The sequence below is a fragment of the Doryrhamphus excisus genome, chromosome 20, assembly GCF_030265055.1.
Source record: "Doryrhamphus excisus isolate RoL2022-K1 chromosome 20, RoL_Dexc_1.0, whole genome shotgun sequence".
NCBI classification, from domain to species: domain Eukaryota; kingdom Metazoa; phylum Chordata; class Actinopteri; order Syngnathiformes; family Syngnathidae; genus Doryrhamphus; species Doryrhamphus excisus.
In genome coordinates this window covers 5,208,995-5,230,616 of record NC_080485.1, presented here as the reverse complement: position 1 = coordinate 5,230,616, position 21,622 = coordinate 5,208,995, and the positions used below count along the sequence as shown (strand labels likewise).

At 43.1% G+C, this 21,622-nt stretch overlaps 1 protein-coding gene across 2 annotated transcripts; it reads left to right on the top strand.

The window, feature by feature from the left end:
- The first annotated feature begins 5,155 nt into the window (after positions 1 to 5,155).
- Positions 5,156 to 20,895, top strand: ercc6 (excision repair cross-complementation group 6). 2 transcript variants are annotated; one of them, XM_058058958.1, is made up of 22 exons: positions 5,156 to 5,274; positions 5,839 to 6,026; positions 6,124 to 6,352; positions 6,527 to 6,647; positions 6,729 to 6,843; positions 7,436 to 8,144; positions 9,688 to 9,819; positions 10,183 to 10,341; positions 11,095 to 11,230; positions 11,412 to 11,582; positions 11,675 to 11,851; positions 14,374 to 14,490; positions 15,413 to 15,508; positions 16,257 to 16,475; positions 16,723 to 16,833; positions 17,312 to 17,431; positions 17,595 to 17,689; positions 17,779 to 17,924; positions 17,999 to 18,490; positions 18,567 to 18,735; positions 18,803 to 18,881; positions 19,571 to 20,895. In XM_058058958.1, the coding sequence occupies exons 2-22, from the start codon at positions 5,855 to 5,857 to the stop codon at positions 20,018 to 20,020; spliced, it is 4,215 nt and encodes a 1,404-aa protein (XP_057914941.1). In that variant the 5' UTR covers positions 5,156 to 5,274; positions 5,839 to 5,854; the 3' UTR covers positions 20,021 to 20,895. The 2 variants fall into 2 exon arrangements, with proteins under 2 accessions (XP_057914941.1, XP_057914939.1); XM_058058956.1 differs by lacking the exon at positions 5,156 to 5,274 and having other exon boundaries at positions 5,285 to 6,026.
- The last annotated feature ends 727 nt before the right edge of the window (positions 20,896 to 21,622 follow it).

Genomic DNA, 21,622 nt, shown 5'->3' with positions numbered 1-21,622 from the left:
CAGGTCAGTGCCATTTGCAAAAAATAAAATAAAAAAAAATAAAAAAATTAATGTGCTTTTCTGGTCTGGGAAAACCTCCCACAACCTCGCTGGGGCTCCCGCAGGACCCAACAATATCAGAAAAGGCCAGGACACATAGTGCAGCCTGCCCAATACCCTAGAAAAGGCCTCTCGAGCATCCCTCAACACAAGTACCCACAGCGCCACCCCCAAACCATGTTCTATGACAAGCAGTCAATAGAACACATAGGGGCCATTAGTCGGCTTCACATGTAATGTACGATGTGGCCCCACAATGTGCAGCACATTGATGTTGTCATGATTAAGCTGTAACATGTTGACTTATTCAACTTCACTGTCTGCCGCTCACCTTAAAGTGACAGTTCCTACTGACCAGAAAAAGTCACCACATTTGCTGCTTGTCGCTTTTTTGAAAAAGACAATCTGGAATGAATGTATGGGAAACACATTTATCTAACCATAAAAATACATCCCATTTGTAGAGAGCTTTTCTAGGTACTCAAAGACTTTAACATACTGATAGCCTTTAACTAATGACTGGACTTCAACAGTCAGACAGTCAGTCAGTTAATTGGAGTAATCTGTGCCGACTGAGTAAGTCAAATCCTGGTGGATGCTTTTTATACATCACATTTTTATGTTCGCCACAAGGTTAAAATACATTGTAATCCCTTACATTACTGCATTACAGCAAAATAATGATAATTAATTATAACGTGTCACACCCAACACTCTTTTAAATCCATCCAATTATTACAGAAAGGAAAGTCGATGGTCAAAAAGAAGTTTTCCAAAAAAATCACTTGGGAAATCATTCCCTCTCGCTTGTGAAAACAAGTGTGAGGGAAGTGAAAGGTTTAAAAACAGAAACTAGCAGAGCTACCTTACATATAATTAGGTACACATTTACAAGTGGGGATAAGGATTTTTTAAAAGTCCTAAAATATACCAGGCGGATGAAGTTCACAGGGTCACAACTCAGTCAAGTCACCCCTGTAGAACAGATTAACAACCAAAGACAACCAAACAAGTCGACGATGGTGACGCAGAGGTTCTTAAGAATGGAAGAAAAAAGTCCTGGAGGCATTGGTCATTTTCCAAGCTGCTGATGAAGGCCATATGGACTTCAGCCAGGACAACTATATGTAGGAGACAACAGATGAAAAACCACCACGCTGATGAATTACCGCAAATACCAAGACATGTGTTGCCTTACCTCGCATAGCCCTCAATGCACATAAACATTCCGTGTATTTTGGAACCATTTCTCTGAGAAGCAACCCCAGCGAGCACTGTGGACGTAAACCTGTTAGGGTTAAGTCTTTAAATCTTGTTCCATGTGTTATTCTACTGTCAGGTTATAGAGAACACCGCAACACGGCAGCGTTAACACACACCACACACCCTCTGGGAGTTGCACTCTACCCCGCTATGCCATATAAATCTGCGATCCCCCTTACATGAGCTGGAGACACAGACAGGATTCATTACAGTCTCTCTTGTTCACCCACTAAATGAAGATGGACACTTTAGCAATTCAGTAACTCCTGTCAGCTTTGTGTGGTCCATCAAGGAACTTTTCCTCAGTATCACGCTGTACAAGTGTAAGATGTTCCAGTTCCATCATCATTCCATCATGTTAGATACAAGCTATTTGTTGTGATAGAGTGATAGTCACTTGGGTGCAATATATACACTCACAAGACACATCATTAGGTACGCTATACGATCTGATGTGATCCTCTACATGGGCTGTATCAAAATTGTATCAACTTTTTATGTCATATATGGGATGAGAGTTGGATAAAATATTAGAAATAACCAAAAAAGAAACCCTCTAAAACACCTGAGCAATAAAGTATCTCTATACAGTTGTACCTCGCAATATTGCAGTTCGACTATAGCGCCCTTACTATATCATGTTTTTCAGAAATGAATCTCTTAACTGTCTCGTGGCCCTGCAGCATAACAGTTGCGCAATGTGGTGTAAGCAATAAATAAAAGGAGTGTGAAGGTGATTATAGGGGTGTTATTTCATGTCTACAAATCTCTAATAATGTTAAAAAGCCTATTTAGAAAGTCATGAACAGGTTTTCTATGTTCTAACTATGACAATATTCCATTTATTAACATTGAATCCGGAAATTGCTGAAAATAATTTATTGTGGTTGGATCTGGAATCAATTAACCAGTAGGGACAACTGTATAGGCCGCACGGTGGATGAGTGGTTAGCATGTAGGCCATGCAGTCAGGGTTCGATGGGTTCATGTGTGGAGTTTCCATGTTCTCCCCGTGCATGCGTGGGATTTCTCCGGGTACTCCGGTTTCCTCCCATATTCCAAAAACATGCTAGGTTAATTGGCGACTCCAAATTGTCCATAGGTATGAATGTGAGTGTGAATGGTTGTTTGTCTATATGTGCCCTGTGATTGGCTGGCGACCAGTCCAGGGTGTACCCCGCCTCTCGCCCGAAGACAGCTGGGATAGGCTCCAGCACCCCCGCGACCCTCATGAGGATAAGTGGCAGAAAATGAATGAATGAAAATGAAGTTAACTTACTTAAAAGTAATGTATTTTTTGTTTCTATAGTGAACTAATAAAAACATGTCTGGTGTGAGCAAAGAAGTCCACAAAATATGCTCCGGAAAATCAATTTTTCAGGAAATAGGGGAGTCCCCAACCATATTATTCTGGGGGGAGGCTCACTGCGCCACACTCTAAATAATCCCCAGATCTTTATTAATCATCTTGAAGCTTGTTAGAATGGAGGTAAAATGAGATATTTCACATAAAGGTCATATAGAGCTGCGGAGCATATCTACATCTATCTTGGAAACTGATAACAGAGAAATGAAACATCACAGGCCCATTTTGCATTATAAGCAGCTACCGACACAGTCATGACTGAGATCTTTGAGCACTCATAATAGATCTTTTATTCCAGGCTGGGGAAAAGGGTTCACATTTCCAGAAGACCATAAAGTGAAGCACTGTTCCAAGAAAAAACAAGCACAGCTTTGGGAAAACACTGAACAGTCCAGAAGCAAGATCTTGACTTTACTCTGGAGATACCTGAACATGCCAAAGCAATAACGCTCCCCTACTCCTCTTTTGTGTTTATAATGTAAACCATATCTGGAAACATTGATAATATGAGAAGGTAGACTCTGTGCAACATATCTGCTGAATTTACACACAAAAATGAAGGACAGAGGGCGTTGGCGAGTTTACATTCCCTGCTGCATCGCCGCTGTCAACAGTCACAACATTATGTGCATGCATCGCTTTCTTCACAACATGGCCGATTCATCAGACGTTTATTTTGACCTATTCTGACTACTGTGTGGGTGGCTTTGGAAAAACAATGACCTAAAAAGAAAACATTGCCTCTCTACTAGACACAGCACGTTGACGGTTTTCTGATTCTACATTTTTTACCAAATGTTTTTCTTTTCGTATGTGCAGTGTCTCAGTAATAGGATTGATGAAGATTCTTGTGACATCATTTTCCAGGCCAAGTTTGGATATAAGTTCACCTTCTTAGGGAGTCTTGTTTTGCTTTGCAAAGGCAGGAAGATATTTTAATTAAACACACTGTTTATTGTCGAAAGTGATTGAAAATAAAGCCTGTGGCCTACACGTACTTGGCACAGTTCACATTTATATTAACAATGAAGTGTTGTCCTTTTAAAAGATAGCCATTATTAAACAACATGACATGTCCTTTTCATTCCTGTTTACACTCTCTGCTGGAGATCACCCCCTCGGAAAAGTGTGTTTTTGGGTCCTGCTGGGACTCCAAATGAGGGTATGGGGGGGGTTTCCTCCACCTCCTGTGTTGTTGAAGAGACTTTATTTATGAAATTATGTGACAGGTCTGAACCCGGAAAAGAAAAAGCCATAAATCGAACCCTTGAAAAAGTAGTGTTTTTCACCATTTTTGGGCTCTCAGATGAAGGTGGGAGGTTTGCCCACCACCTTGGCGTTGAAAAGACCTGGAAAAATTGGTGAGCTGAAAAATTGGACCCCTTGAAAATTGTTGGCTTTTTCCGATGAGGGAACGGGTGGTTTCCCGACCTCCTGGACGAGAAAAGTGTCATGAAACAACCTGAGGTGGCGTCCTTTGAGGGCACGGCCCTGCTCTGGGGTTGCTGTGATGTGGCACCTTGGGTTGTCGGGACTCCCTTGGGGCACATGGCTGGTCCATGGGGTGCGATGGTTTGGGGGTGGCGCTGTGGGTACTTGCGTTGAGGGATGCTGGAGAGGCCTTTTCTAGGGTATTGGGCAGGCTGCACTATGTGTCCTGGCCTTTTCTGATATTGTTGGGTCCTGCGGGGGCCCCAGCGAGGTTGTGGGAGGTTTTCCCAGACCAGAAAAGCACATTAAATTTTTATTTTTTGCAAATGGCACTGACCTGAATAAAATGATGGAAACTGACCCTTGAATAAGTGATGTTTTTTTTTATTTACCATGATAAATTGCAGAATCAGATGGCTACATGGCAAGGCTCGTACGTACATGCATGCACAAATGTGCTGATGGCACATACACAAACACACACAAGCAGTCCCAGAGAAGTAATCAATAATTTGAGTTTGTGTTGCTGAGAGAACAATATTAGCTGACAACAAACATACTGTGTGTTCCACACATAGCTTAGCTTGTAAAGGGAAGGAAGGAACGCAGGAGGTGGGCAGGAGTACCTTCACATTTTGGCGCCCTCTAGGCAGCTTGGGAAGTCCGCTGCAATCAGTCCCCCAATTTTTTATCTCTACACTCAGCAGGACGTCCTGCTGTCTTACTGGTAACTAAATTAGAATATGATTAAATATCTCCATCTGCAGGTCAAAACGAATACTGCAGCTGTGAATCCAACAGAGGGCGCTATCTCAAAATCTCTCATTCGAGCAACGCTCTCCGGCACCGGAAGATGATTTGACAAAGCAGTTGTGATGGTAAACTCGATTCCTTTTACTGACTCGAATCTTTAGTCACTGTAGTGAATCGGAGACTCGATTTGCTTGAGTCACCTGTTACAAATAAACGCACAATGCGCGACAAATTCCACACTACCCCCTGACATGTAGCGAAAGGTAGCAGAGGTGACTAAATGAACGAATAAACTGATCGAGTGTTAGTGAGTCCATATTCATTTAACTAAATAAATAAATAAAATAGTCAAGCATTTTGAACGACTCGTTCAATACTCGCACATTTAGACAAGGCAATGATGTTGTGTAACTGCACATTTCGTAAGTAAAAGCTCTCGTGTTCTTACGCACAATCAGTATAATTCGCTGTATTTCAGCCAAATAATTTTATCGTCTGTTGTGAGGAATATTATCGTTCAACGATTGTTTTTAGTTCAAGCTACTCGCCTAGACAATCAATGGGGTGTTAGCTATCAGCTTCGCAGCCTAGCATAGCAGTTAATGAATGTGTTGTTAGCTATCAGCTTAGCAGCCGAGCATAGCAGTTAAACAACGAAGAACACAGAATTATATCATTGTATACGCGGAGATGTAAACGTCAGATACCTTGCTAATCAATTAACCTTGCTTCTTAATATTCTATTGTCGATTCATCATGTATCAAAGACACACAGAGCATCGACATTACGGTTTTTCTTCTCTCCACTGTGCGATTACAATAAACAGTATAAAAAGAGAGTTAGAAATATAAAAAGTTTTCAGGACCATGTTATTTTTGAAAGCGGCATTTACGTCACCAGCAATATCATTTACTGCACTCACAGAAAGTGAGTTGCTCATGACCATATAGTATAGTCTGCTTGACACATTGATGTCCCTGTCTAGTTGCAGCCACATCACCATGCCAGTAGATGGTTCGGAGGACCAGGGTCCTTTCACCCTCTCTAAGCCGCCCAGTGTTGCTCTCACCAGGGGAGCCTCGGAGGAAAATGGAGGATCAGTGGTTTGTTCTCAGGGCTCTGAAGCTGCTTCTGCCTGTCCAGCTGTTTACGATGCAGAGGGGGGCAACATCGGTGGGAAATACATTCATAAATACTTTTGCATCTTACGTACACCAACTGTCCTGGCTTTGTCATGTCTGAGTGTGGTTTCTTCTACTGTTGAATCCAGGTGGTAAAAGGTCTGGAGCCTTGCTGCAGATCGACCGACAGCGCATCCAAGCAGCTTCTGCCAGTTCTGGGGCCGATGAGCTGCAGGGTCTTGGTGTGGCTGTCTATGATCAGGATGTCCTCGAGCAAGGTGTCCTGCAGCAGGTGGATGAGGCCATCCACGAGGTCAATCAAGCTGCTGCCAAAGCTGAGGCAGAGAAGGAATACGAGTCAGTGCTGGATGATGTCAGGTGACAAAAAAAACGTCCTGAAGTAGGTCACTTTATTAGGTACACCTGAACCTTCACTGTAGTCGCAGTACAATGATCCATCCTTCAAATACATTGTTCCTCAGCTAGCTACTGTATATACGGTAACATTATGAATGCCTTAAAGTATCATAATGTAAGTTTTCATACTTTCAGGTCCGTTACCATATCTTTGAAGCACATTAATAAAATCATCGAGCAGCTATCGCCATATGCTTCCGCAAGTAAAGACATCAGTAGGAAGATTGAATCTGTCAAAAGGCAGAAAGAAAATAAGGTAAGCGCCTGTCAACGATAGTTTTAGCATTCATTTGATGTTGACTGACTGCATAGTTGGAATGGCCTTTTGTTAATTCAGGAGAAACAGCTCAAGAAGGTACGAGCCAAACAGAAGCGACTTCAGGCGATTTTAGGAGGAGAGGCCACCCAGAATTTTGAAGATGAGCTTTTGGCAGACGATGCAGAAGAGACTGGTGAGATCTGCGAGTGTCATGTTTTTTATATTTTGGTGTACAGTCGTCCCTCGCAATATCATGGCTTTCTATGTTAGCGGTGGCCATCTGCTATGTCCCTGCAGTGATCTTTTAGCCTGTGCAATAATGATGTTAACAAAGACTAATAGGAGTGTAAAAGTAACTATCGGGTTTTGCAGTAGAATATTCCCATGCTGCATTTAAGCCTGCTGGGAAGCGGGACATATCCGACAAATAACCTACAAGGTCAAGTGAAAACAAAAAACATGGCTGGCGACCTCAGTGTGCTAGTAGTTGTTCTGTTTAGAAATAAATTGCTTGATTAACAGCCGTTCTGACAACAAAATGTAAATATGTTTTAATAGCTGAGATCAATTTCATTCATTCAATTTCAAATTATATTTAACAGAAAACCTTCAGAGAAGACATGATATAGTACCAATGCATTTATTGCTATGCTTAACAGGTGTTCTTTGTGGATGCTGCAGATTACTACTGTCTTACTGCATTTCTTCGAATGCAACATAAAAAAAGCAGCGCCACTGATTTGTCAAGTGCTAATATTTGCCAATGCGTGTGTGTGTCTTACTAGAGCCTGGTCCATCAACGCTGGGCAGCATGCTTATGCCAGCTCAGGAGACTGAGTGGGAGGAGCTTATCCGGACAGGTCAAATGACCCCTTTTGGTACAAGAATCCCACAGAAGGAGGTCAAGAAAGAGCCTCGGAAACTGATGCTGGCTGAAAACTCGGCTTTCGATCAGTACTTGGCCGACCAGGCCAAGCTGGCGACCGAGAGGAAGAGAACCCCTGTCTTGAAGAAGAAGAGGAGGCCTGGACCTGGTGCTAACAGGGAAGGAACCAAAAAAACTGCTTCCTCCCCAAAAGACAAGAAAATGGGTAAGCGCATGCGAAAGCTCCAGATAACTGCTCTGAAGGCTCATCCCAAGGCGAGACCCAAGTCTGAGCCACAAGGACCCAAGCTGAAGAGGAAACCTCATATTGAAGGTGAAGAGTTTGACAGCGAGGGGTCAGAGTACCTGCCGAGTGACGAAGGATTCGATCCTGACCAAGAGGAGCGAGACGCCATGGAGGAGGGCTACGGGAATGACGATGGTGATGGCGAATACGAATTGAAACCATACAAGAGGAAAAATGATGCAAAGGGTAGGAGGGTGGGCAAGAAACAACAGAGCGAGGAAGAGTATTCCCCTGAGAGCTCAGATGAAGATGAGGATGTCAAGAAGAAAGAGAAGAAATTCAAGGATGATGGGGATGTGGAATATTACAGACAGCGCATAAGGTACCTGCACTGGTAAAAGCATGATTATACCTTACATTTGGCATCAGTTCAAACCCAATATAACAACATGGCAACAGTTTGAATAACCTGGGAATTGTAAGAAGTGTTCACGGAGACTTCAGCATAGCGATCATTTTAAATATTAACATCCCAATTAAAAATGTAGATTCTTTTTGTTTAGTCTTGTTGTTAGGAATGCATAATAGTACATGCCGCATCCATCCACTTTCTGTACTGCTTGTCCTTACGAGGGTTGTGGGCATGCTATCCCAGCTGTCTTCGGGTGAGAGGCGGGGTACACCCTGGACTGGTCGCCAGCCAATCACAGGGAAACATTTTGACAAACAACCATTCACACTCACATTCCTATGGACAATTTGGTGTCACCAATTAACTTGGCAGTTAAGGTTGAAAAGCACCAGTCATGAGATTTTCAAAACTGCTGCTTTATGCTCGACATCGCAGTTTGACATTGGGACAGATGAATTATATTTCCAGCAAGGTTCAAGATGGTCCAGTGTAGTTCTGTATAAAGTTTTAAGCAGCAAGTATTCCTCTTGAAGAAAGTGGCCAGATGATGCGCTTGAGCCTTTTTCAGTTTTGCAATGGCACGGTGCAAATGTGTTATTGTTATTGTCCATTAGTTAGTTGCTTTCTGCTGGCTGCATGGTGCCACAGGAGAGTTAATCCCAGATGAGATTGGCAGCTGCTTCTTGACTAAGCAAATTCAGTCCTTTTTTTCCTCCTCCTTTCTCTCCGCTTTCACTCTGGCCTAATTATCTTGCTGCACATGGTTTTATACGTGCGCTCACTCTCATGCTCAAATTAGGGGAAGAGCAGCCCTAATGAGATTTCATATTTATAGCTGCCAAATAAATTGTGTTGGCATGTGTCCTTTTTTCTGCGCTACAATGATTGAATGTCAGTTCAGCAGCACAGACACAGCATGGCAGCATGAGGCCGGCCTGTGCAAAGAATGGTGTTATTAGAGCAGTTTGTAGTTGGGGTGGAGGCAGGAAGACAGTGGTGGTGCAGAGGGGGCAGAAAAGTGTAATTAACTGAACCAATGCTTAGTCTTGACTTAATTAGAGAGCATGGTCTCACAGGCCCAGCTAAAGGACCAGTTTTGTGGCAGGGTGACAGGACTAGGCCCAAATGAAGATGGATTCTTATCCTCTCCACCTCACACCTTTCTGGGGAACTCACACTACTAATTGTCTATATCAATCTTCATTTGCTGCATGACGACTCTGCCTCTAACTGCCTCTTGCTGCAGCACCATTCCACCTCTTTTCCTTTTACATTTACCTTTTTTGCTGCGGAGCTCCCAAATCTTAAGGGGCCACTTCGAACAGTTACCTTCTTCAGAGCAGTTTAAAACCAACACCCATCCATTTATTAGCTCTTAAAAACATCATAAATCTGTCTCAGCATCTGTACAATATAATGACATCATTAAAACTCTCACACACGCTACTTACTTGTTAAGTACTGTGTTTGCTTTTATATCACGCATTCATTACATTGTACGTCTTTCCACCAGGAGGTGGAAGCGCCAGCGTCTCAGAGAAAGAGAGGAGAGGAGGCAAAGAGGTGAGGAGCTGACAGATGACAGTGATGCAGAGTTCGATGAAGGCTTCAAAGTGCCTGGTTTCCTCTGGAAGAAACTTTTCAAGTAAGTTGTCATGTGACTTAGTTTCCTTCTAGATTTTGGTCCATATGTTTGTTTTTTTCATTGCTAGGGATGCTCTGATCAGTATTGGATGATTTGAACATTTTCAGCATCTGCTGATAAAGTGTAACCAAACACTAACTATTTGCAGCAGTTTTAGAGGGTAATTGTACATAGCCAGTTTTATTGATTTATTATTTTTACAAAGTTTATGATCCCCTCTTGGCAAGGTGTAAAGAATTTGCATATATGCCTCCAGTCTTTGCCCTCGGACCAATTTGCTGTAATTGACTCCCATCATTTAGTTTGCGCTTTTTCATCTATAAAAATTGGGGTATTATGACCTCGTTTTTATTTTCTGGTCAGGTACCAACAGACCGGAGTCCGGTGGATGTGGGAGCTCCATTGTCAGCAAGCAGGCGGCATCCTGGGAGATGAGATGGGTTTGGGTAAAACCATTCAGGTCATCAGCTTCCTGGCTGGACTCAGCTACAGCAAACTGAGGACCCGAGGATCCAACTACAGGTGCACTCACACACACACACACAAAAAACATGTACACACAGCTTGGCCAGAGACTCAGTGTCTGTATGGTATGAATATTTGATTAGGAGGATTTCTGCTTGAGTGTGCTCGTCTGAATTATTTAACATGTTTCAATTATCGGACTCTTGACTTTGCTCCTGCAGACATCAGAGAATACACTGACACCATTTGAGTGTCTTTTCATGAACACTTAAGAGGAATCTTGGACTCATGAAATGGCTACGCAGCAGGCGCCGGAGTCATAAATCAAATGTATAAAACCTGGTGCAGGGGTGGTGATAATCCAGTTTTACTGCGCAAATTGTGCATTTGGTAGGCGGAGCTTCCCTGATGGTCAATATTCTGTCTGTAGAAATCCACAAATTGATTGCTTGCAAACTCAATTATGGTCCAATATCAATAGCTTCTACTGTGCTGAGGTTCATACGAGGCCATTAGTGTGTATCGCTTGTCTGTGTGTGCGTTGGTAGGTTTTCACTGAAGTAAATTTGTAAAGTGATCATTTAAGGAAGCATTCTGGGTCCTTATTGTAACCGGTCATCCAACCTTACCCTATTTGCCTCACGCAAGCTCTTTTTTTTTTTCTTCCCACTGGGAATTGCCTTTATTTAGTCTAATTTGGTTTAGGAATTATTACTTTAATTTGCCAATGAAATTTGCTGATATTTTCCATAGTAATAAAGCTCTTAACCCCCTTGTTGACGCATCTCTTCACACTATATTTGCTGGTAGGTATGTTGGTCTGGGTCCAACTGTCATCGTCTGTCCTGCTACAGTCATGCACCAGTGGGTGAAGGAATTCCACACGTGGTGGCCTCCTTTCAGAGTTGCTGTCCTTCACGAGACCGGCTCCTTTACTAGCAAAAAGGTGTGTGTTTTTTTGTGGTGTTTTGTTATTTTTGTTTCCAAATATCCTAAGTGAGCTATAAAGTTTTCGATGGGGTCTTTTTCCTCCGGGGGGCACTAGAGGCTTATACATGCACCATTAATGCTTGAAACCACACAGGAGGGGAGAGTTTTTAAAACACTTTAAGTTTTATTTGTTGCAGGAAAAGCTGATTCCTGAGATAGCATCTTGTCACGGTATCCTGATAACCTCATATTCAGCTGTGAGGAACTTGCAGGACACCCTGCAACGCTACGATTGGCACTATATTATCCTTGATGAGGGCCACAAAATCAGAAATCCAAATGCTGGAGTCACCACAGCCTGCAAACAGGTGTTGTTTAAAACACTTACATGTTTGGTTTCTAATATATCTGGCTATCACTGCACATTGTATGTGATTAACGTTTTTTTTCCTCTCTCCAGTTCCGTACTCCACACAGGTTCATCCTCTCAGGCTCTCCCATGCAGAACAATTTGAAGGAGCTGTGGTCTCTGTTTGACTTTGTCTTCCCCGGAAAACTGGGCACTTTGCCCGTCTTCATGGAACAGTTCTCTGTGCCCATCACCATGGGAGGATACAGCAATGCTTCACCTGTCCAGGTACTGGTCCACGCATGGTTGGACTTTCTTTACAGTTTGTCCTTCAGTGTCTTTGTTGTCTTTAGCCTAAAATTATTCAGTCATCTTCCCATTTTCCAAAGCATGTCATACAGTGCTTCCGGAAAGTATTCACAGCGCTTCACTTTTTCCACATTTTGTCATGTTACAGCCTCATTCCAAATTGTATTAATTTAATCTCTTACCTCAAAATTCTACACAAAATACTCCATTATGACAATGTGAAAAAGGTTTTTTTTTTTACTTTTTTGAATTTATTAAAAATAGAAAACTAAGAAATCACATTTACATAAGTATTCACAGCCTTTGCCATGAAGCTCAAAATTGAGCTCAGGTGCATCTTTTTTCCACTGATCATCCTTGAGATCTTTCTACAGCTTAATTGGAGTCCACCTGCAGTAAATTCAGTTGATTGGACATGATTTGGAAAGGCACACACCTGTCTATATAAGGTCCCACAGTTGACTGTGCATGTCAGAGCACCAACACCAAGCATGAAGTCAAAAGAACTGTCTGTAGACCTGCGAGACAGGATTGTCTTGAGGCACAAATCTGGGGAAGGATACAGAAAAATTTCTGCTGCTTTGAAGGTCCCAATGAGCACAGTGGCCTCCATTATTCGTAAATGGAAGACGTTTGGAACCACCAGGACTCTTCCTAGAGCTGGCCGGCCTTCTAAACTGAGCGATCGGGGAAGAAGGGCCTTAGTCAGGGAGGTGACCAAGGCCCCGACGGTCACTCTGTCAGAGCTCCAGCGTTCCTCTGTGGAGAGAGGAGAGCCTTCCAGAAGGACAACCATCTCTGCAGCAATCCACCAATCAGGCCTGTATGGTAGAGTGGCCAGACGAAAGCCACTCCTTAGTAAAAGGAACATGGCAGCCCGTCTGGAATTTGCCAAAAAGCACCTGAATGACTCTCAGACCATGAGAAACAAAATTCTCTGGTCTGATGAGACAAAGATTGAACTCTTTGGTGTGAATGCTCATCACCAGGCCAATACCATCCCTACAGTGAAGCATGGTGGTGGCAGCATCATGCTGTGGGGATGTTTTTCAGCAGCAGGAACTGGCAGACTAGTCAGGATAGAAGGAAAAATGAATGCAGCAATATATAGAGATATCCTGGATGAAAACCTGCTCCAGAGCGCTCTTGTCCTGCTGAAAAATGAACCTTCGCCCCAGCCTGAGGTCAACGACCCGAAGCACACAGCCAAGATCTCAAAAGATTGGCTTCAGAACCACTCCGTGAATGTCCTGGAGTGGCCCAGCCAGAGTCCAGACTTGAATCCGATCGAACATCTCTGGAGAGATTTGAAAATGGCTGTGCACAGACGTCTCCCATCCAACCTGATGGAGCTTGAGACTTATTGCAAAGAAGAATGGGCAAAACTGCCTAAAGATAGGTGTGCTAAACTTGTGGGATCATATTCAAAAAGACTTGAGGCTGTAATTGCTGCCAAAGGTGGATCAACAAAGTATTAAGCAAAGGCTGTGAATACTTATGTAAATGTGATTTTTTTGTTTTCTATTTTTAATAAATTCAAAACATGTCAAAAAAACCTTTTTTCACATTGTCATAATGGAGTATTTTGTGTAGAATTTTGAGGTAAGAGATTAATTTAATACAGTTTGGAATGAGGCTAACATGACAAAATGTAGAAAAAGTGAAGCGCTGTGAATACTTTCCGGATGCACTGTACATCATGCATTGGAGATCCATGCAAAGGAACTTGATTTTGTCCAGTGGGGATGCGTGTGTGCGCATGCATGAGAGAGAGAGGAAAAGTGAAAAGCCTGTGCGGAGCGAGCCCGTCATTAGTGTCCAATCGTTAATAACCCACTGACTGAATGGATTTAATTATTTAAGATGGCTATCGAAGCTTCTTCCGCTGTCGATAATAAAAACCTTTACTAATTATTAATGTTATTAAATGGTCAGACAAAAGCTACGCCCAGCTGCCTTATCCTCTTCTTGAAATTCACTGTGGCTTTTGTTTCTGGGTGTGTATAACCAAAAGTACATGAAAACATATGGGAGTGGTGGGGCGATGAGCAAGTGTGGATATGAGATCCATTACTGAAGCACCCGTTCACACCCCCATGTGAATCCACTCAAACTTGAGCCCTAAATCCTCATCGTGTTATTGTCCCCTCCAGCTCTGCCGGGGGTTCTTTGATCTCTCTGTGGACCCCCAGTGAGTTAATGCTTAAAAAGCTAACTGGCCTTTAGCATAAGGTGAAGACAACTCGTTTGAGTGGCTTGGGGAGGGGGGGTCTCCAGTTGTGTCCCCTGGGAAGGACAGCACTCTGCTGTAGTAAATGTAGTAAATGGCTTGTGCTGGTCAGAGGCGGTGATGAGTGGAAGAGGGGCTAAAAGTGACAATCATGCCCCAGGAAACATCCTCACTGACAGGTGTTGGAGTTGACTGAATGATCCGCTCTTGTTCTGCTGCAGTCTGTTCATACTTAAGTATAGAAGTAACCAAATCACTGGTTCACCTTCAGGTCCAGACAGCGTTCAAGTGTGCGTGCGTGCTGAGAGACACCATCAATCCTTACCTCCTTCGTAGAATGAAGGCCGACGTCAAGAACAACCTCGCCTTACCTGACAAAAATGAACAGGTATTCTTTGCATTCTAAGACATTTCACACTAAAACAACACTCTGTCCATAATAGTACAGATTGGAAAGGCTAGCTACTGTATTTCCACTGATGGAAATAGCTTGCATAACAAGCATAACACAACTGTTAATTATTAAAAAAAAAATGTGATGTGGTACACGGAAGAAACACAAACAGCTTCCCTGTAATTCATAGTACAGTGAGACCTATTAAATAGTGCCCCTAAGGTCATACAATTTGGATTTTTTACAAAATATTTTCTTGACTAAATGCAGCGAAGGTAACACAAAACTTTTGACTGTTTTGCACCACCATCTTTATCTCAGGAGACGTAAATTCAATCTGTAAAGGCAAGACTGTTATAGTGTTATCGTGGGAACTCATTCTTTTTCAATTTTTTTTGCACTGAATACTCTGCTGACATATCACCAGTGTCCACTCTCGCACCACTGCAATTTGTACACAAAGGATAAATGCTTACAAAGTGGTACATCATAGTTAAAGTATTTTGATACCCTTTCCAATATTTGACAATAGAAACGCAAAAAAGGTTTGCGTGTTAAACGATCTCTTGTTCCTACGTTGAGTGGGATGTTTATCAGATTGGAGGGGATTCCAAAGATTATTCCATGACTTTGCATGGCCCTTTCAAGTGAAGCCAGCTAATAAAGTCCCGCTAAAGTAAAAGGAGCAAGTATTCATTAAGGTGGGACGGTCTCTGGTCTGTCCTTGAGTCTGATGCTGCTTGACTCCTCAGTTCACTTCAGCTCATTAAGTCCCTCCCCGGGGACACCAGTGCCTCCAAAACACACTTCTTCCTCTTGTAATTTCTCTGCTTGCACGCCCCACTTCATCAAGGGGCTTTAAAGAGGATGTTCACCGCTCATTACACCCTCTTCACACTGTCCCGTGTATGTGCAGGTCCTATTTTGCAGGTTGACACAAGAGCAGCGCCAAGTTTATCAGAGCTTCTTAGACTCGAAAGAAGTCTACCAGATACTCAACGGGGACATGCAGGTGAGCAGAATGGCGCAACGTCTTTTATGCGCCCTGTTGTTATGTAGCACGCTGCATTAAAAGGACAAGGAGGGCACATCTTGCGGTCCAGCAGTGGACTTCCAGGAACAAAACAAGCCTTATTCATTATTTAACTCCCTTAACAAAAGAATCTCACTTAATCTCTCACAGCTATTTGTGTATTGTTCGCACATTATTTGTTCTGTAGCATAATTTTTGGTTAGGCTTACGGTACTTTTCGTAGTCTTTAAGATGTGGAGGTGGTACAGATGCTGTTCTCACATTAGCCAGACCCCGGAGAGAGTCTCCAACATTTATCACCACTAACCAAATGGACGTGGTTGGAGAGCCAAGGGTGACCACAGCAGATTGCGCGCACACGCACACACAATGTGTATATATACATTCAGTGGTCACTCTGAGTCCATTAACCACCATTACTAATGCAGTGACCGCTGTGCCTTCATCAAAAAACATGGCCCTAATTGTGCGTAAATAAGTTATGCAGCTTATTCCTGGATGTGTTTTATCTGTTTAAAGGTACAGTGTTGTGATGACGGTGGGGATGTTACTTTACTCCATGCTTTTTAATTGGTTGTCTTCCATCTCAAGATTCAAGAAGCTTTATTGTTAATTCTATAACTGTGCATTACATGACCCACAGTGCAGACAAATATAAAATGTAAGAAAACTAATTAATATAATGCAAATCTGATAATAAATCTTTGTTTGTGTTTGCCCTGCTCAGGTTTTCTCAGGTTTGATAGCGCTGCGTAAGATTTGCAACCACCCAGATCTTTTCTCTGGAGGGCCTCGGCTGTTGAGGGGGATCCCGGAGGAGGCGCTGACCAAAGAAGAGCACTTTGGCTACTGGAAACGCTCGGGCAAGCTAATTGTGGTGGAGTCACTGCTGCGTCTTTGGTTCAAGCAGGGTCAGAGAGTCCTGCTCTTCACGCAGTCTCGACAGGTACTTTTGCATTGCGGCTGTCACAACCTTGGCTTCCACTGGCAGTGCAAGGATGGAGGGAGAATGTGAAGCGTCTGTTGACATAGTCGATAGCAATGAGATTAGACCTCAGAGGAAATCTGAGACCCTCCCTGTCGGTATCCCTGTCCATATAGTATTAATCTGCCTTAATCCTGTTAGGGATAATCCAAAACCCCTCCCCTTCTTTTCTGTTTCTCCAGGCTCATTTTTCACTTTTCCCTTGCAGATGTTGGACATCTTGGAGGTCTTTGTCAGGCAGAACAACTACACGTACATGAAAATGGACGGCACTACCGCCATAGCCTCCCGACAGCCCCTCATTGCCCGCTACAACGAGGTACGGATTAGTCATCCCTAATGGCTCTGAGTGTTTCCCATGAAAATCCCCTCCTGGGGGACAAAAGGCTTGCGAGGATCCGTGCTCACCCTGAGGTGGAGACACTAATTGATGGCAAGCTGTTGTTCATCTGGATCCTCCTTATTATCTCTTTGCTGCTGAACACCAGATACATCGCTAAGCAGGATCTCTTATTGCTATTTATCATAACCAACCTCCACCGCCAATTTGCTTTGTTTTTAAATATGACTGTCTCTGCAAATTATAATGGTAAAATGTATCATTATTTTAGGTTTTACTGTTAGTGGGAACTTGCTTTCATACTATTTATGGGAGAGAATGAGAGCAGCCATAATATGGATGGTTGGATATAAGACAGCTATTGTATGATCACTGAGCATTCCATATTAATATTGATTATAGCCCTAGCTGTTCATCCAATTTGAAGAGCATCATTTTTGTTTTCTTTTCTTCTCAGGACACATCTATTTTTATCTTCTTGTTGACCACTAAAGTGGGAGGTCTGGGGGTCAACCTGACAGGAGCCAACAGGGTCATCATCTATGACCCAGACTGGAACCCCAGCACTGATACACAGGTTCAACACACACCTTTCCTTTCCTCTTGTTGACTACTCTTAACAGTGACCACCATTTTGAGTGGAACCTCAAAATCTTGTCAGGTTTAGCTCATGATGCTTACTTGGGGCATTTTCCTGCATGCCAGTGTTTTACCCAGATGTTTGCTTGGGTTGTTGGCAGGCAAGGGAGCGGGCTTGGAGGATTGGTCAGAAACAGCAAGTGACCATCTACAGGCTCCTTACTGCAGGCACGATTGAGGAGAAAATCTACCACAGGTCAGAAACTGCCATTGTGAATTCTGGCCTGCTTGAGAAAATGTATGACAGACTGAATCTAATGCTGTTTTTTTGTCTTTTTAATGCAGGCAGATTTTTAAACAGTTCCTGACTAATCGTGTTCTGAAGGACCCCAAACAAAGGCGGTTCTTTAAGTCCAATGATATATATGAACTCTTCACTCTAGCTGACCCTGATGGGACGCAGGGCACGGAGACGAGTGCTATATTTGCAGGTATGCACTTGTTTTCTTGCAGTGCCTCATCTCTAGTTGGAATTGTTTACATTGTGTTTGGGTTGTGACGGCAGGTACGGGTTCAGATGTTAAGGCACCTAAGAAAGCGGACAGGACGCAGCGCAGCAAACCCTCTGACGTGGACCAGAATGAAATGTGTGCAAACAACAGACATTCCTCAATGAACATTCCTACGTCTCCAAGTAGACAATTATCTCGGGGCCAATTGAGTGGTAACATGGATACTTTAATAAATAACCACAATGGCGTGGATGCACATTCAGATATACCAGCCGGTAAGCAAAATAACTTAAGCCAAGAGAATTTTAACGATGACACAACCTGCGGCCTGAAGCACAGGGAGAAGAGGAAGCACTGTGACTCCAACAATGTGGAAATACATAAGAGAAAGAAACATAAACGTAACAAGGACGCTCGCTTTGAGGGCCAGCGCATCTCTCATTTGGTGAAGAAGCGAGCGTACAAGAAAGAGGAGTCTGAAGAGCAGCCTGGCGACCAGAAGAAGTCAGATGATTATGTTTTGGCAAAGCTCTTCAAGAAATCTGGTACGTACTCGTACACGCTTTTTCTCCCCCCACAAACTTTCTATGCGGATGCTTATGATTGTTTTTAACTTTGTAGGAATCCACAGCGTCATGCAACACGATTCCATCATCGAGTCCTCCAATCCGGACTACGTTCTGGTGGAGGCGGAAGCCAACAGGGTGGCCAAAGATGCCCTGAAGGCCCTCAAAGTCTCGCGTCAGCAATGCAGACTGACCCTCAGTCGACACCCTCCACCGCCCGCACGGTACTGAGCCACATCACGGTGTGGATGTAGCCTCTTGCTCAGCTTGCACCACCTCTGCTCTCTCCAGGAAACGCTTCGGACAAAAGAAGAATTCTCTCCTGGTTGGACCGTCTGTCCAGACTATGTCCACGTCTGACAAATGCAAGGTAAACGTGTTTTTGTCAAGGTCATTCTGTAGTGCAATGACAAAACTGTCACTCTACTCCAAAGTGTTGTTTTGACTCCATGACAACAGGCTTTGGGAGTAAAAAATATAAAATAGACATTTTTATGGGCATATCAGGTACTTGTGATTTTCTGCAATTTTTCTTGTCCCTTAACGTAATCCTTACAGTCATATGACTTAGAATAAGAAAATGTAATCTGGCAACAGAACTACAACATTTGAATCTGACTCATTCTGTTGGCAGATTATGGGCACAATTGTCACTTTAGCGTGGAGGCTAAGAAACACTATTGACCTTTTAGAGCCAAATATAATACAACCCAGAATTTGGGGAATATGCAATTTCATGTATCTTTTTTTTAAATCATGTTTTTGGTTAAATTAAACCTGGTAGATTGCATTATGTGTTGCGGTTGCAACACATAATATATATTTGCTGATATTCAGGTCAGTGAAATGGGTCCACACCACTGCTGTGGAAATGCAAGCAAGGCGTGTCAAAGCGAACCGTGTCACATGATAGAAATGTAGCTTTTAGGTCCCACAAAGCTCTAAATTGTCCATAGGAGTGGATGTGGCTGTGAATGTGCCCTGCAATTGGCTGACGACCAGTCCAGGGTGTACCCCGTCTCCCAGACTGATCGTCCTACCGTACCTCTTTGTGTTTAGGATGCTGCCATTATAAGAAAGACAAAACCAAAGAAGCCTGGTTCAGGGGCTCATTTCAGCGGGGAGATGGGCGAAACGGACTCGAGTTCCGCCCCTCTCTCCTCATCCACCTTGCTGGCCAAAATGAAAAGCCGCAACCACCTCAGCCTTCCCTCAGTGAGCCACCGAGAAGGAGAAGAGGAGGACCTGGAGGACGGTGCCGAGAGCTCACGCTCCCCTCCACCTCCACTCACCGAGCACGATGAGCTACTGACGGACCTCCGCAACTTTGTGGCCTTCCAGGCACAGGTGGACGGGGAGGCCAGCACGCAGGAAGTACTGGAGTACTTCAAACCCAGACTGAAGGAGAATCAGGTGCCTGTCTTCAGAGAACTCCTCAGAAGCATATGTGACTTTCACAGGTCGTTTGGACAAGAGGGCATCTGGAGGCTCAAGGAGAACTTCCGCTAAGTTCACAAATACAGTGGAACGTGAAAAGTCTGCCATACAGCTGGGATCCACCGATCCACCACCTCGCATAGGAATACTGGAAGTACAAATAATCTGTTCCAGAGACACGCAATGTTTACGTGTAAGTTTACCACAATCAAATGAACCATTGTTGGTTCTATGGTTATCATCACTACACTCTGCCTGTGTGCTCTCACTGGTACCTTCTTTGGCGGCCTGACATAAAAGCCAAAGAAGCAAAACACCTCTTACACACTCTGACCTTTACCTTCAAGTTTTTATGCCATTTTAAGGGACTATATTGAGGTTCTACTATGCTGGCCAGGTTTTTTTTGTTTCAACCAACTGTGATAAAACTGTCAATCACCTCAAAATCATCCAGTTCATTCTTGTTCTGTATGAAATGTACATTTACAGCAATATGACAAATTGCACAAGATGTCATACACTCCATTAGCAATGTGTGTAATTTATTCATATGTTTTTATTTGTATCTGTTCATACTTGAATTTACTGTAACGACAAAACGGACTAAACTCATTCATGTTCCTCAGAGTGGAAATTATGCAAGATTAATATCTCAAATCAAGGCAAAAAGTGCTCATTTGTCACCAAAAAATATGTTTTTTGGTAATAACACTTGCCCAATTTGCTTAGATGTATTTGCTTAATATGATACTGACATCTGAGGTTGAAAGCTTCAGAAGTAGAAAATGTAAAAAAAAAAATTTTAAGCATTTTGGACCTTGATTTTTAGATATTTATCTTGAATTTCCACACTTAGTGTGCTACTGTCTTTAATTGCAGTCATTACCTCATTTTCTAATGTGTCATAATGAAGGAAGTATAAATAAAAATTCAATGTACCATTTGAATAAGTTGTTTTTGTAGTGTTTCTGTTTATAATAGTTTATACAATAAAATCCTATAGCTTGTATTTTTGGCACGGTGTCACATGTAGACCGCCAGCCCTTCCACTGGGGTTTCTGAAGGGTTTGGCTTGTTTTTGCGTGGAGTGAAAGGAAGAAAAGAAAGGCGCATAAAAGGCGATGAGATCCACTTGAGGCCTCCTCCAGTAGTCGTCTGGAGCAAAGATTGGGATAAAGTTATCAACCCCGTTATTTGATTTCAATTTTCTGCACGCACCTCGCCATGCAGGTCATAACACCAAGTTTATTTTCAGCGGTGCATAAATTAATTACGCGCATTTAATAACTAAAATATCATTATATTCCCCCTTTAATAACATAAACGCTGCACGCCGGGGAAAGGCTTTAATAGCGCGGGGCCGTGTAACTGGCCATTATCCGCCTGTAATGATATTACAGAACCAATTACGCGCCATTAGACGGGATTTTGTGCACTTTATGTGGTTTGCTCCAATCCCGCTCTCCTCTTGGAAATTTCTGCAGCCTCATTTTTTTTGGTGCGCGCACCTCACAAAAGGCATGGCGTGTGCTCTCATGGCGTCCCACATGTGCTTTAAAACTAATTGAAAGGCTCCCGCAGCACGTCATTTATCTCAGCCCCGACAAATAAATCGCGGGACCCCTTGCTGTGAACAAAATCAAAATCTTGGCCTTGCGAGTGTTCGAGAAGCGC

Coding starts and splice junctions, on each gene's coding strand:
- ercc6 (XM_058058956.1), top strand. CDS start 5,825: ATGTCCCTGTCTAGTTGCAGCCACATCACCATGCCAGTAGATGGTTCG. Junction 6,844..7,435: donor AGACGATGCAGAAGAGACTG/GTGAGATCTGCG, acceptor GTGTCTTACTAG/AGCCTGGTCCATCAACGCTG. Junction 14,491..15,412: donor TACCTGACAAAAATGAACAG/GTATTCTTTGCA, acceptor GTGTATGTGCAG/GTCCTATTTTGCAGGTTGAC.